Source organism: Thermobia domestica, chromosome 14, assembly GCF_964235325.1.
Source record: "Thermobia domestica chromosome 14, izTheDome1.hap1.1, whole genome shotgun sequence".
Lineage (NCBI taxonomy): Eukaryota > Metazoa > Arthropoda > Insecta > Zygentoma > Lepismatidae > Thermobia > Thermobia domestica.
Window position 1 is genome coordinate 192,008,992 of NC_137467.1, and position 17,422 is coordinate 192,026,413.

Genomic DNA, 17,422 nt, shown 5'->3' on the forward strand with positions numbered 1-17,422 from the left:
TTGGGTCTTCTCTCAAATAGCAGTCGTATTTACATGGACAGTATTGCCTGATCGAAACTTATTTATAATTTCCGCACAAACAAAATCAACTTTTTTCCTAGAAGGTCAAGTTCTACGATGGCGTTATTTAAATGACTAACAGATCAATTTTCTTTCAATTCCTGGAGATAAAATGGCTGTGGCTATCCCTATGGAACTGTTGTAACGTTTGACTTATTGACAACATACGCGTGGTCCTAATGCCTTTTTCACAATCTTACTGCTGATAAAAATTAGTTTAGTTTGTAATTCTACTATATCTTATTACCGTAATAATCCTTGTATTAATAGATTCTACAAGATTCTCTCATCTTCACACAATTGAAATTATGGTGTTTGTGCTACTTAAAGATGATATCAGACGAGTAGATATAAACCTCTATTCCCATCCCAAATTCGAAATAGTAGTGTTATTTCGTGATTATGTTATTTTGTGATTCTTGTAGTGTTATTTCATTTTATAGTGGTAAAATCATGAGTTTTGAGCATACTCTACACCAGGGTTTCTCAAGAGGGGTTTCCATGCGGGTCGCGAAGATAAGCGGAAGAGATAAATATAATTAGATTCTAATACCGGAAAATATATTTTTAAAAAATATTTTGAATTTTGTTGAATTACCCTAACAACACAAGATGTGCTAAGCATGCCATTTAGGCGTTCTAAATTCATCTCTCACATTTGATGCATTTGTTGCTTCTTTTTCTAAGTGATTGTGTACTAGAAGCAACAAACGCATCAACTTTATTAGATGGCAACTGTCGCCGATCATTTGAAAGTGAATATGGAAGAGCAGTGAAATAAAGTAAGTAGACACTCGTCATTTTGTTATAAAATTACATGGCGAGCAGATTTTATCTGATCCCAAACTGTTATCGTTGAATATACGCGGTTAAAGAAGCACTCTGATTAGCCAAATTCCAAAGACCTCAACAACTTATCCCTCTACAAGCGACGTTTTCTTCATTGCCTTCATGGCCAAGTCGGAAGAGTACGCGACTAGTAATCCAAAGATGGGTGGTTCCCGTTCACCCTAAGATACTTTTCTTTTTTACTTGTTTAAAGTGTTTTTTAGACTCACCTTAATGTAAACACATTACGCATATAGACGATTTAACATATTTTGGGGGAGTAATTCTGTGATTCATTGACGCTTACGGCATGGGGAACATATCTAGAACATACTAGGCACGTTCCCCAGGTACATGTCAGTCATGTGCCTAGTGGCGGACATAGCCTGTGACTGTCACTTGCCATTCATATGACTTCTCTCTCAGAGGTACACTCATGTCCAAAATTATTGTCGCATGTCTATAAATGTGTTGTTCTAGGCATATAATTTGATAACGCATTCGCCTGGTATTTCTTATAATGTTAGTATGTGTGTAATCGGCAAAGACATGTATATGGCAAATTTCATGTCAAAAGAGCAGTAAATAAGAACAATAAAACGAAAATAAATTTTCTTGTCAATTTAGCAACACTTTATTTATCTCATTATAATTTTCGTGTTTATAATTCTTTTCCTATGGAATTTACCACAAATATACATTTCCCGATTATACACATAGTATCAGCATTAAAAGTACCCTGCAAAACCATTATCAAATTATATTCTTACAAGATCACAGTTATAGATATGCGACAATAATTTTGGACATGAGTGCACATAAGGCACATACTGGACACATTCCCATGTACCTGAAGGAACATGATAGGCATATGACTGCTATGTAATTGTGCTGTTAGGGTTTCTAGAAGAGTCACTGGCATGATGATGTGATAAAATGGGGTTCGTGATAAGAATTAGGTTGAGAACTATTGGTCAATGTATATTTCTGTAATTTAAGTTTTTTATTTACTTTTCTGTAAAGAAAACGTATTTTTAGCTGTTTCACACCAAGTTCAAATGTATCTTCAGAAATTTTGAGAGAAGAATCTGTAAAGACTACGGCTAGGCCTTACAAGTGCTGGAACAAATAAATTATTTATCTGAAACTTTTAACTCTACCCCTACCTTCTTCCAACATTTATCCAGTACTATATATTCTGGTCGTTCCAGAGTTTCCAACCTGAAGGAACAAAATTATCGATTTTCGTCTTTAATTTTATCGTATATTACAAAAAATATCGTATATTCGTTATGCACATAATTGTAGAAACAAGTATAACACTACTAATAATATAAATAATGGATAATAATCTTATCTAGTAATAATCAGTTTGGAACTCCAAATCCTCACCATTTTCTAAAATCCTTATTAGCCCTTGTGTACTACCATGGGCTCTTTTGCCCTAACAGGACAATTACATAGCAGGCATATGCCTATCATGTTCCCTCAGGAACATGGAAATGTACCCAGTATGTGCCTTATGTATCTTTGAGAGAGAAATCACATGGATGGCAAGTGATAGTCACAGTGTATGTTGGCCCATTGGCATATGTCTCACATGTGCCTAGGAAACGTGCTAGTATGTTCTAGGTATGTTCCCCATACCGTAAGCTTTATTGAACCACAAAATTATTCCCCCAAAATATGTTAAATCGCATATATCTGTAATGTGTTTACATTAAAGTGAGTCTAAAAATACAGTACTTTAAACAAGTGAAAAAATGTACTCCACAGTGGGCGCGAACCATCAACCTTTGGATTACTAGCCGCATGTTCTTCCAACTTGGCCACAGAGCTTGTAGAGGAATAAATTGTTGAGATCTTTTGAATTTGGCTAATCAGAGTGCTTCTTTAACCGTGTATATTCGACGATAACCGTTTAAGATAAGATAAAATCTACTCGCCATGTAATTTTATAACAAAATGACGAGTTTCCATTTAACTTACACGTATTTCATGGTTCTTCCATATTCATTTTCAAATGATCGGCGATAGTTGCCATCTAATAAAGTTGATGCGTTTGTTGCTTCTAGTACACAATAGCTTAGAAAAAGAAGCAACAAATGCATCAAATGTGAGAGATGAATTTAGAACGCCTAAATGGCGCATGCCTAGCACATCTTGTGTTGTTAAGGTATCCGAAACAGTACGTACCTAAAGGACGTACGTAGAACGTGACAGATATATGTCCCAAGTGACGACATAAAAACAAATAACTGTTCGAGTTTGAAACTGAGCCAGGTATATAAATGGTATATTTGTGGTACATTGTTGCAAATATCAATTAGGTGTAACAAGTACCTAAAACTTTAGGTAGCTGAAGTACATACTTAACACATGAGTATCATATGTGCGAAGTGTCGGGTATCTAAAAAGTAGCTGGGACACCTAAATGGCACATACCTAGCACATCTTGTGCTGTTAGGATGTGGGAATGGTCTAAAACCGTAATTAATTTTTAAATTTATTTTTTTTGTTAAACTAAAATATTAAGCAGATAAGGTATACAGTCACATCTGTCTATGTTGGTCACCATTGGTTCCATTGAAAAGTGGCCAAATTGCAGAAAATAAGTATGATTGGTGTATTTTTAGAATATGATTTCTAGTATAACTTGATTGTAAAAATTTATTAAGTAATGGCATGACGGCTACTTTCAAATAATGTACAGTATTTATTTTATTCTGTTTAGCACATATGCACATTCAAATCTCGTTATCTTGTAGTTCTTGTATAGTTTCGTCTACTTCTTGTTAATGAGCTTCGAGGTTTCCCTCGCAGCAAAAGATGTTTTGAGAAAATCTTAAGGGAATTCATATTTCAAAACCTTCAGTATCTTTCGACAAGCTGTCAGATGCTAATAGTTGACAATTGAGATGGTTAGCTCTAGCCTTTAGAATTTTCCGGAAATATTTAAGCTCCCCACTGATGAAAAGAGCCGTTATAGCTAATGGTTTTGCCAAAACAAACAGGGTAAAGAAATGCATACCACAATTTCATGAATTCCTGTACGTGCTTTTTCTTATTCACATTTTCCTTCACCATCCCTTTATCAGGGTAGTGTTCTGTCCATTGACTTCCAAGAACAAATCTTAGGAATCCATGCTTCTTTGTCTCCAGCCACAAACACAGAACATCTGCCTCTTATATGGGAATACGAAAGAGTTAAGAAAAATAACAAAACGGTATTTTGCATGGTCAAGATAGGCAGGTAAATTTATCATTATCATCATATAGGGTAAAAAAAAATTGCTTCAATGCGGCCAACTTCCAAGATAGACAGGTGGCCAACTTACAGAGTAATAAGTAACGACTGTCTTATAGGAAAATGCAAGTTTAAGACGAACCAGGCCAAGATGAGCAGGTGGCCAACTTAAAGAGGTGTCCAAGTTGGCAGGTTTTACTGCATATCACGAAATAGATCATATCGAACTAAACGAAGTACAATGCTTATAGGCAAATTCTAATGCGTAGATTTCGAGAGAAACGAAAGAAAAAAAAACAAATTTCTGTGGCATTACAATGTATGTTGTCTGTTGCCAGTAAGTAATACTTGACAATCTTTATTGTACTGGAAAAAAATGTTGTTTCTGTAGTGTGTACAAGAGATTTACAGTGTAACATCTATTATAGATATACCACATTGACTTGACACCTAGTCTTCCGTTCCGAGCGCTGCTATTGGCTGAGGGAATTCCACTCTCTTTGGATAAGGCTCTCTCACTTAGTAACAGCTGGACCCTTATTGGCTCAACCGTGGGTGTGAGCCTTAGTTCGCATATTTGCCACGGCTCAAGACATTTTGGCAGCACTATAGTTGTATTATTCTAACGGTGATACACATACTACTTATAAATAGCATTACAGTAGTTGATAGCTCCACTGCTTCTAATAGAATCATTTCGTTAATAAAATAATTTTCGATTGCAGGAACTGGTCGTCTGAGAAGGTGAAGGCCAAAGCAAAAGGAATAAAACCAAGTTTAACGGTGGCCTTGATCAACACATTCTGGAAACAATATTTAATTTTAGTTGCTACGAGACTCGTACCTGATATGACGTTGTAAGTACCGGATTTAAATTTTAGAAAACAATCTTTGTAGTTCATGACTTCCGTGATAATTTGTATTTCACGTTCGAGTTCCTTGTGCCATTGAGATTGCGCGATACAAAATTAAAAATGATCTCTGAGAAACTTACGAATGCAACAAACAGCGAAACGAGATTTCTTAGAATTTTAGTCTTCATTGTTCCATGTTTTTTTTTTTTTTTTTTTTGAGTCTAATGTAAGAAGAGGACGCTAGAGACCTTTATAGGATTGTAATAGTAGAACATCCGTCCGTCCGTTACTTCACGCGAAAACGCTTGAACCACAGCAAAGTTTTTATTTATTTTTGCAATAGACAGCTAGAGCAATTATCGTGGCCAAATTCGTTAGTTGATTCAACCTGTTACTAGCTTTAACGTTGGCCATCCATATTGCATACATAGAAATGTGTGCTACGGATAGAACATTTTTAAAGCTAAAAGATAAAATATGCTCGATGTTAACTTTTTCGAGCTTGAAGTTGTTTTTGAGGTTAATGCATTTTCTTTTCTTTTCTTTTTTTTCTTTTTTTTTTGTTAAAACTTTAAAAAATATAATTGGCAGGTTAAATCCTCACATACTTGAGGTATGAGAGAATATAGGTATATACCTAGTATAGTTAGAGTGTGAGAGCAAGGGCGCCGATCCTGGGGGCCGAGGGGGCCCGGGCCCCCTCAAAGCTCATGTGGACCCCATATTATATTTATGAATATACAATATTTGGCATAACTTGAGTTGAATTTGTTTTCAAATATTCATTTATACATCTGCATCTGAATGCTCCCCCCCCCCCCAAAAATTTACAGAGAAATTGGCGCCCTTGTGTGAGAGGGTACGTAAACTCTAGAGTATTGTTATTTGGCATGAAGTTATTCTCAATTATAATATTATTTTCGTTAAACTGCATACATTTGGGGAACAAGAGTACGGTTGCAGCCTTTTGGTGAGCCTAAAAGCAGGGCAGACTTATTGTACATGTGTATTTCGCCGATTCCTATACTCAAATTTGTGTATCCAACAATGTATTGAGAATAATAGAAAAATACATGAATATTAATGAACAAAACTTTAAACAAAAGCACATGAAACAGAAAATTGATAGTGTCAACTTGCAGGCGGTTAGTTCAACATATGTTACGAAGGTTTAAGGTGAGAGAGAGGACATTTTCTACATAAATAAAAATATGTATGAAACAATATTTGGAGCAAATTGTTCCTACATTGAATTAGATGGATTTTAATACATGAGTGGAACGTGTTTTAACTTTTCGTATTTCGTTAATGATCATAACCATATGGCAGAAGTCATTTCTTACGGAAAAATTTACAAGGGGCAGTTTACCTTTGGGAATAAGTTTTCTTGGGACGAAGTTTCCCGAAAATGTGTCCGCATTTCACAAGATAATGTTTGATTGATAACTGTACCATAACATGATTTAGACTAAAGAATTGGAGCGGCGATGTTTAGTGTGGTGGTCCGTATTTTTTTTATTTCTGAAAGTGGTACCATTATTCTTTTGTTTATTATGGGTCGTGACCTTTGTACACCTATCTCTTCTTAATTCTATTACTTTGTAATATCCCACAATATGAAATAAGCTATGGCTCTTGTTATTAAATTACATTTAAATACATAATAAGTTTCTCTTTCTTAAGTATGTCAGTAGTTAGTTGGTTGAAATTCTCGGCGGGAGCTCATGTGGTTCGGATTCCACGTTAATCAGTAGGTCCACGTCTCATATAGCCTCGCTGCTGAAAGGGACGTTAAACTAAAATCAACTCCAACAACAACTAGTTGGTTGAATTGGATTTTAGCACTACTTTCAGTACCAGTTCTATATCAGACGTGGAGGGCGCAGTAGCTAAGTGGTAGAGCGTTCACCGCCGGTGCTTGGGGTCCCTGGTTCAATCCTAACTCACACCGTATGGACTTTGTGGTGGACAAACACCGTGCTCGTGGGTCTTCTCCCGTTTCCTCCCACTTTCTTCATTCCGCCATTTCACTCATTTTTCATCATCACCATCTCCTTTAGCCTAACTGGCATAACCTTGAAACTTAAAGATTTCATTTCTATATGAGACGTGACCTTACAGCTTAACATGTGGTTCCAACCACACGAGCTCCAATGGGAATTGAACCCTGATCTTCCACGCTCAAGATTGGTACGGTACCCATAAATCCAGTAGGTAACTCTTTAAATACATCGAAGAGATCATCATTAAGGTACACTCATGTCCAAAATTATTGTCGCATGTCTATAAAGATGTTGTTGTAGGAATATAATTTGATAACGAATTCGCCTGGTATTTCTTACAATGTTAGCATACGTATAATCGACAAAGACATGTATGTGCTAAATTTCATGTCAAAAGAACAGTACATAAGAACAATATAACAAAAATAAAAATTTCTGGTCCATTTAGCAACATTTTGTTTTACTCATTCTAATTTTCGTATTTATAATTCTTTTCCTATGAAATTTACCACAAATATACGTACATTTCCCGATTATACGCATAGTATCAGTATTAAAAGTACCCTGCAAAATCATCATCAAATTACATTCTTACAAGAAAGAGTTATAAATATGTGACAATCATTTTGGACATGAGTGTACGTATGGCCAGACGAAATATGTGTAAACATTTTCAGATAGCTATATTACATGCTGTTTAACAAAATATGTACTTAGTATGGATAAGGCAATAGTATAGGTAAAACAACCAAATTAGTTCGATCAAAGGCGTTGGCTCAAACAACTTCAAATTTAATTTCATAGCAATTCTGTGAAGATTAGCTTTAAAAGAAGAAGAAGAAGAAGAAGAAGAAGAAAAGAAAGAACAGTGCGGGACTATTATTTCCGTAATTAAGAAATTTACTAGTTTAATGTGGAAATAGTTAACCGATCAGTTAACCAATAGTTAACCAATGGAATTGCGTACAGGTTTCATGTCAGTAATAAAAATCCCAGTTTATTATTATTGCAAAAGGTTGTAGCGGTTAGAATAGTGCTTGAGTTTAACCAATATGGACGTGCTTCAAGAATTCCTAAGACAGAACTTCAAGATCATTTCGTTTGTGTTTTATGTTAAAATGAGCACATCAAGGCGTTTTATTGTAACTCATCTTTTCTTTATTATTACTTTTTTTTCATAAATATAAACTAAACACTTTCAAAGCTCGAAACGATTTCCTGTAGTGGCTTGATGTTTATTCCTCTTTCAAAATACTCTATAAAAACGTGACAGTCAGTAAGTACTCTAACCAAGGGCACCGATTTCTCTGTAAATTTGGGGGGCCAATTCAGATGCAGAAGGCATATATATGAGTATTTTAAGACAAATTGCATTCAAATTATACCAAATATTGTATATTCATAAATCCAATGAAGGGGGCCCACATGAGTTTTTAGAGAAGTCCGGGCCCCCCTGCCCCCCTCCCCCAGGATCGGCGCCCTTGACTCTAACTTATATTTGTAATATGCTGATGTGCTTACTGAAAAATAATTAAAGTAACATGTCTCCTCGGATATGGAAGACTATGCTAAGAACTACATTTGAGCTGCTTCGTGGCTAAGCGGTTAGCGTACGCGCCTTTGGCGTGGGAGACCAGGGTTCGATTCCCGGCGGCAGCTGATGTGGTTCGGATTCCACGTTAATCAGTAGGTTCAGGTCTCATATAGCCTTGCTGCTGAACGGGACGTTAAACTCAAAATCAACTCAACTCAACTACATTTGAATTTTGTGAAGGTATAATCTTCACCATTACAGAGGGGCACGACGCCTCAGTGGTTGAACGCTAATCTCTGGTATATGAGGTTTCTGGTTGAATCTCCGGCCAAGTAAGTTTGTGGTGGACATGGACAACATCGTGCTCGTCGGGTTTGACGAGGTACTCCCCTTCCTCCCACTTTCTCATTCCACCAACTATTCCATCATCATTCACTTGCTTTAAGCATGCTCTCCCTAATACCAAAGGGCATAATCGTGGAACGTTAAACTCAAAGATTCCATTTTTCTCCGTCACACGTAGTATGTGCGTTACAGTTAGGAACATAAATAACATCAACAGTAGAAGATAAATAATAGATACAATCCAGTATTGAACGGTGTACTTATTGCACGTATAATACATAGATAAATAAACAATTGCTGTTCTTCTAGAATATAAGTTATCGGTTAGTGACTTGATTTGATTTTGAGTTGAGCGTCCCTTGCAGCAGAGAGGCTATATGTGATATGGACCTACTGATTAACGTGGTATCCGAACTACACGAAATCGCATCGGGAATCGAACCCGGGTCTCCCACACCAAACTTCGAGGGAGCTCGTGTAACTCACAAATTAGTATTGTCAGGGATCAAATATACCCTTCTGTGCCATCTAAATTTTCTTGTAAACGACACATGAAAATTTACACTTATGCATGCAATTTTATACAGTTAGAGGCATGGGCGCCAGAAGGAGAGGGCAAGGCGGGGCCCGGGCCCCGTGGCTCACGAAAACGTATACGTCAGACGTACTATAGCAACCATGGAGTTGGGCCAACCCTAGAAAATTTTCTTCGGTAGGGATGCGCACGAGACACGATTCGAGGCTGTCTCGTCTCGAAAATGTGCTGTAAAAGCGATGTCTCGACTCGAAAAATGTATATTTCTCTATTGGAAGAGCTGTGTCTCGACTCGAATTTTGTCAGAAAAATTCTGTCTCGACTCGTCTCGTGCACATCCCTATTCTTCGGGCACCTCTAGGAAATTTTCTTCGGGATCCCTGGCTAGAGGTCATCTGTTGATTGATGTATGTCTTATCTTTAGATAATGTTGTGGTCCCTCATAGCGTACTCGGTCTTTGTACGACCGGTCCAGGATTCCATTTCCGGTGAAGACACTCGGTCGAAAAGGTGTAATAGCTTTTTCAGGTCACCCATCTTGAGTGAGGTTTTTTCCCCTCATTCTCGTCGGACAAATATCGGGATGGTGCTTAACATATAAGTCCTAGATTAATTCCCATTCCTTTTTCCTTCTCTCTTCCCCGGATTGTACGCTCGTCGAGGAACGTTATCCCTCATACTTAGCGGCCTTAAGGCCGTACATATATATCTTGAGTAATATTATAGTGAAACAATAATTAAAGTTTAAGAGTTAAGCATAATTTTGTGCTAGTATATCTCATTAGCCACTTAGATCTATATACGAGGGCAATTCAAAAAATTTTCTTTTGCGCATGTGAGAGAAATGGCCGGAAAGAGCGACGTCAGTTCTGCGTAGACAGTGAGCAATGGAAGGAGAAGTTTGTGTTGCAGTTCACTCGTCCGCTATAACAATTGAAAATGAATGCTCCAGTAGAAAAACCCTTCAAATGTGAAGTAGGTGCAATAATACGATTTCTGACTCCGAAAAAACCTTTGGCAGCCGTCATTCATCGCGAACTGGTGTAGTGTTTACGGACCAAACGTGATGAGTGAAGGTGTCGTACATGAATGGTGTCGCATGTTTAAAGATGGACGAACTGACGTGCACAATGCAGTAAGAAATGGGTCCGCTCTATAACCACCTTATGGCCCAGGTTTGGCGCCGACCACTACTACCCATTCAAATTGAGGCACATGAAATAGTGGCCTACGTTCCACCGCTTGAATAATGACAATGCCCTTCACAATGCTTTTAACAGAGGGCTTCATTCCTAGGCGGGAGATTTTTTGGAGAAGGATTTTTAAACTTTCTAAAACGTTATGACAAGTGCCTCAATTTGAATAGAAAATATGTGGAAATGTAATGTAATGTTATACTTTTCTAATGTGCATAATAAAAGTACTCTATCTGAGAGTGTATGTCATTAATAACCAAACAGAGGATTTGTTTTTTGAATTGCCCTCGTACTAAGTACTGTCGTTTTGCTTGGGTCACAACGAAAAACTTGACGAGGGCATGTTTCAGTATCTGTTTCATTTTAGTAGATGGCTTGGTTGAGGTGCAACATTTTTAGGTTTACAAAAACAAGTCGTCTTTTTCTCAAAAACTACGCATGAGAATTTAAACTAATCTATATCATTTTGTTCAGGTAAATTAGATCTATCGATTCCTTATTATTATTATTATTATTATTATTATTATTATTATTATTATTATTATTATTATTATTATTATTATTATTATTATTATTATTATTATTAACAACAGAACTTTCCCTTAAGGCTGCTTGTTTTTCATTGTTTTAGGATTGGCCAAGCAATATTCATAGCCCGATGTGTGGAGGAACTGAAATCCGATAGAAGCACATCGACCGATGACTATTATGGTTATAAGACGGGCAATCTACAGCCACTGCTTCCTTATCTCTACGCAGGAGGAGTTTGCTTCTGTGCCATTGTTTATACATTCAGCAACAGATTGTGGCTAACAGGATCCTTCTTGTTGGGCATAAAGATACGCGCTGCGCTCAGCAGTCTTGTTTATACAAAGGTAAGTTTGACCACAAAACAATAGGTTGAAAGTAGAAATCTTTCAGGTTAACGTCATACGATCATGCCTTTTAGGCTAAAGATTGGTTGGCACGTTAAAAGAACTTGTAGCTGTCATTAAAAAAAAAAAAAATTCAAAACCCTACCATATTTCACCGTGTACACATAGTCTTGAAAGGTTCATAAACTATTTTTTTCCATTTTGCAAGGAGTCGAACAGTGTCCAACTTTCTGGGACGTCTTGCATGCTACCTGCTATCGCCCTCCCGCTGACATAAAGGAAAAACCAGTTTCGCCGCTTCCGTAACAACGGATTCTTTTGGACAGGGGAGGGAGAAGTGCGCCAAAATACACGTTTTTAATGAGGAGGTTAATTGTTTGTCCACTAGACTGCAGTGCTGCATAAGTGGTGATACCTTTCTTGCTTACAAGAAGTTGTAAAATCTAAACAGTATATAGAAAGGTCTTTTTTATGACAGCTACAAGATTCATGTAAAGTGGAAACATGGCTTAAGAGAGACGATGATTAAAGAGGCCTTGTCACTTTACAAGAACTTGTAGCTGTCATAAAAAAAAAAAAAAAAAAAAAATCCTGAAACCCAATCTTTCTATTTACTGTGTACATATTACAACTTCTTGACAGCAAGAAAGGTATTTCCACCTATGCAGGACTGCACTCTAGTGGACAAACAGTAAACCTCCTAATTAAAAACGTATATTTTGGCGCACTTCCCCCCCCCCCTGTCCAAAAAGAATCCGTTGTTTCGGAAGCGGCAAAACTGTTTTTTTTTTTTATGTCAGCGGGAGGGCGATAGCAGGTAGCAAGCAAGGCGTCCCAGAAAGTTGCGGACTGTTCAACTCCTTGCAAGATGGAAAAAATGTTTTATGACCCTTTCATGAAATATGGTAGGGTTTCAACATATTTTTATGGCAGCTTCAAGTTGTTCTAATGTGGCAACCTCCATTAAGAGAAGTGAATGACGATGAAAAATTTTGTGGAATGAGAATGTGGGAGGAAATTGGAGTACCCCGAGAAAACCCACGGACACGGTGTTGTCCACCATAAACTTACTTGATCCGGGATGGAACCAAGAATTCGAAGCACTAGAGATGAATGCTCTTACCATTGAGTCACCGTCCCCCTTTCTTGAATGAGGGTATGACGGCGCAACTAGGATGGTTCTAAGGTTCTAACCCCCTATATTTAAACCCATCACGACATTCTGAGCACTGACTTTTGGATCAACCCGTTTATGTCCAAAATGGATCCTATTGTGTACGTGTGAAGAACATATATTCTGCTAGTATATAGGCTATATTTATTATTTTCCCTTTGTTTTCTTTTTCGTTACCATACGCGTTTGTTACATACCAAAAAAATGTTTACTATTTCATGTCTACGTAAAACAGTAAAATAACATATTATACATTTATTTTCCATACTTTGGCCGCTTTTCAATGAAACCGATGGGATAGTGACCAACATACACAGGCTTCACTGTACTGTGTATAATACAGTTAGAATGTAGTATTTTTCTCGTAGTTCCAATAATCTTCAAATAATGTTTAGGCCCAACGTTATTTGAAAAGATGCAAAGGATTTATTGTGCTGATAAAACTGAAAAACATGAAAAAAAAACAGATATTTTTATTCTTAAAAAAATTCACAGAAATAAACGTTTTATAACATTAATTGACGGAGGCAATCTTAAGATGTGACAAATGGACATAATAATTTCTGTCAAGGATTTTTCACATGTTACGACACTTATTGTAGTCATATATGATTGCATAGTTCTAGTGTTGCATAGTTCTGTACGTAAATTACTAGTTGTACCCGGTGTTTGTAAACTTTTTGTTAGAAAGTTACAAACTTTTTTGTTATGGTACTAGTAAATAGTGCCTACGCTTGGATGAATTTCTAATTACGCTTTTTTGAGAGTGACGAAACTCATGAAGCTAATTTTAAACATATACGTCAATGAGGTCACGAGAAAAATGACCTCAAACGTAGTGGCATGATCGTTAATTCATTCTCAGAAATGGCACTTTTCTTTTTTTGGTTAAATTTTTCTTGTATTGTAAATGATAGTCTTTCTGTTCTTATAACAATACTTTACTTAACCTTCTATTAATATACAAAAATATATATAATCCTATCACTGTTTTATGCATTACATAGTAAATGTAAATAACACACAATAAATTGATTTTTGTGTGTTTTTTTACTTGTGCGGTATCAATTGGGTGCACGGTGGCTCAGTGGTAGAACGGTTACTTCTGGTGACTGAGGTCCCTGATTCGATCCCCGACTAAGTAAGTTTGTGATGGACATCATATTTGTGGGTTTTCTCGGGGTTTTCTCAAGTTTCCTCCTACTTTGTCATTCCACCAATCCTTCAATTATCATTTACTTGCTTTAATCATCGTATCATTTACCCTAACAGTCATAATCGTAGAACGTTAAACTCAAAGATTTCATTTCATTTCATTTTTGTGTGGTATCAAATTACAGGATTGATGTCGTCTGGCATTATAATGCTACAGGAGGGCCAAATTTTGAAAACGAGTTGGGGGCGTTCTAATTCACAGTACATCATAGTTATTTCTGGGGATACTCCGAAGATTCATGAGGGAGGTATGGGGATCTTGTCCGAAAATTTATGAAAATTGTCTTTCTTGAAAGTAGAAATTTGGGCATTTTTGAATGAAAATTATTTTTCTTTTCATAATGGAAAATATTCTTGAATGAGAGTATAAGGGCATAGCTAAGGTGCTTTCTAAGGTTCTGAACCCCGTCACCTTTAAACTCGTCACGACACTCTGAGCACTAATTTTGGATATACTGATTTCAAAAGAAGAGAAAACAAATGAAGCTAGTTAAATAGAACAAAATTTAATAACATATTTTTTAATAATGATCATGTACACAATGCAGCGAAACGTTTGTCTCTATTTCCAAAGTTAAAGTCTTATATTTCCCCCTCAAGGCTCTTTTTTAAAAAAATCAGGCCCCACTATTGTTCAGCGAAAGATTAGAATATTCCCTCTTTTAAGACTTCCAAATTATGCTACGCATAAGTGTTGTAAGTCTTATACAATGACTGTCTGTCAATCCGTCTGTCGTAATTTGTCACACCAAAAACGGTAGGAGATAACGAAAAGTATTTTGTAATCGATTCAGCGTCCCAAGAATAGGTTTCATCTCCTGTGTTAACTGGAAGTGGTTCAAATTAGTCATTTTCGATTTCAACGTTATCGTAATAAAGCGAAAACGCTAACAGATATCGAGAAGTTTTTTTATCTTGCTAACGATTCAGCGTCTCAAGACAACACATCATTACTATTCCCAACACACTACGAAAATCGGAAGTGGATCAAATTTACTATTACTTCCGGTTTCAATACTGATTTTCATAGAGTAAAAACCAAGGATGTTATAAAATAGAAGATCTGCCCATACAACAAAATCGGGTGAAGTCATACGTCACAATTTCGCCACACCTACTCCGCCCGCTCCGCGCCATTAAGACAGGAATGGTTAGAGCCAACAATCATGGCGGAAACGAGAGTAACTAATGAGATGCTCAGACGATGCTAATAAGAGAACATTTCGATTTGGTGAATTCAGTTGCTGAAAATGATTGCTAGAGCTTTTCTATTTGATCTGTGCCCCTTCTGGCGCTGCTGTCAATATGTAATTTCCCGTACATCCCTCGGAAAAGGAGAGACAAGTTGCTGTGGACGAAATCTTTCAATTGTTGGATGCGGAAGCGTTGCCACAATGAATTATTTCACGGACTTCACTCTGCTCTGTCTTGTTTGCCATTCTAAGTACCCTACGATCTTCACTCGCCAAGACCAAGCGAGTAAATGACAAATTGGCAAGACACCTGAGGTCATTCACTTCTTTTCCCTAAGCAAAGGGAGGGTTTCATTCGCCAGAGGATGGCGGGGGTGGGGCCAAAGTATAGTTCGCATATTTTCCGAGGGCACAGGTGGAATAGACAGGATCTAGCAGTGGATTCAGTACCAAAAGAAACAGAGAAAAAGAGGGTGTTTAGTGGCAGACCGTATACAAATACATGGTGGGAGATATGTGAGGGCAAAGTGCGTAGATAGAAAGTATAAAATCTCTAGAAATGCTATGTTAATTTTGAAACGAGTAGAGAGATTGAGGTCAAATGTTGGATTTGAGAAATGCATGTAGAGCTCCACTGAATAGGCATAATGTGAATCATGGGGACATCTGCAAAGAAGCCTGCGGGAACTCACATCGGTGGAAAATGATTACATAATTATTAGGACATGTAACTTCCCTCAAGTGCCCTCACTGTCGTATTGTTTGAAATTACTTCACTTGACTACATTATTTCATAAGCACCCACAGATCCCTAGCCCAGCCGGATTTCTTAGAGAAGGTAGCAGGGGCGCCCGAAGAAAATTTTCTAGAGGGGGGCCCATCTTCATGGGTGCTATATTATGTCCGGTATTTCTGGTATCTAATAAACGTGATTTGCTACATTACGTATACATTTTCGTGAGCCAGAGGGGGGGGGGTGTCCGAGCCCCACCCTGTCCTCCCTTTCGGGCGCCCATGAAAAGTAGGAATGAATACTGACATGAGGAGCGATGACAAAGATATCAAGATACACATTTATTTATCATTTATGGAATCTGTTTTATAAATGTTGCTCCTTTTACAAACGATATGCTATTCGGACAAATATGGTGATACACAAATCTAAGACTAAGAAGATTCATCACTAACATGAAAATATATTTTTTTAAAGTATGATGGTACAGAATTAAATTCAATTACGTACAGTAAGTGTTATGTTACGGGAGATATTTGGTGTATGTGGCAAGATGAGAATAATTTTTCGCAGAAATCAGTAAAATACGCTAAATTTAGTGTAATTTGGTTAATTAAATTGCAAGAATTCCATATCTAGTTTGAAGTCAATTTTAAAATTTCTTTAGAATGTTGTGACTTAAGGGGGGGGGGAGGGCCAAAAAAATAAAATAATTTAGTTTTTCCGTTGATACGGACCTGTATATACGTAACATCTAATTTGTTTCGAAACCTCACTGAACTATTGTACTAAAGTTATCGTATTCTACTGCCACCTAACATCATTGCAAAGTGCCGAGTACGTATACAAATTAGGGTTGCCAGCTCTGGAAAATAAAAGAACTAGCACCACCTCAAAATTCAATGTGATATAGATGAAGTATCTCTGTTAGAGACCTCCATGGGCCGGGCTCGGCCCGAAACCCGGCCCGGCCCGCGGGCCGACACTGATTTCTCTTCAGGTCGGGCCGGGCTGGGGCCGATTAATTGCAATAATTATTGACTTTCGTTAAACGATAATTAGAATAATGGCAAACGTTGAAGAAGTGTGCCCGTGAAAAATGTTACAAATTGAAACTTTTACAATTTATCGGGCCCAGGCCGGGCTTGGGCCAAGAATTAATAGATACCTTGTGCTATAAATGAGAAACTGGAATCGGCATTGATCATTTTATTGTATTTAACAGTAACTGCCACTTCTTTAAAATTATCGAAATAGATGAACAAAAGTATACTAATCTTTGCGTGATAATTTCGGATTTGGAAAATTAAATTTATTCTTTCAACTTATACTTTAACTACAGAAAATTGCTTTAAGAAGCCATTTTTCACTCTCAATAAATGTATAAAATTCCTTACAAATAAATTCCAAATTTTCCCTGATACAGTCCCTCTCATCTCTCTAAAATTATGTGAACAGATGAACAAAATATATTAATCGTTGATAGATGGTGAAAGGTGACAGTTTTGGATTTACAGAATGAAGGTTACTTTTTAAATCTATACTTCGAATTAGATGAAATTGCTTCGAACTAGATACAAAAAATTTAAAAAACGGTCATAAGGGGGTTGGTAAGAAGTTTGTACCGGTC

General features: G+C 37.0%; 1 protein-coding gene across 1 annotated transcript in view; it reads left to right on the forward strand.

Moving 5' to 3' along the window:
• LOC145670519 (ATP-binding cassette sub-family C member 4-like) overlaps positions 1 to 17,422 on the forward strand; it is a 195,339-nt gene that overhangs the window by 36,074 nt on the left and 141,843 nt on the right. Inside the window, exons 4-5 of the mRNA XM_081739286.1 lie at positions 4,861 to 4,992; positions 11,234 to 11,477. Of these exons, the coding sequence (XP_081595412.1) occupies positions 4,861 to 4,992; positions 11,234 to 11,477 (376 nt within the window). The remainder of the gene's footprint in view (positions 1 to 4,860; positions 4,993 to 11,233; positions 11,478 to 17,422) is intronic.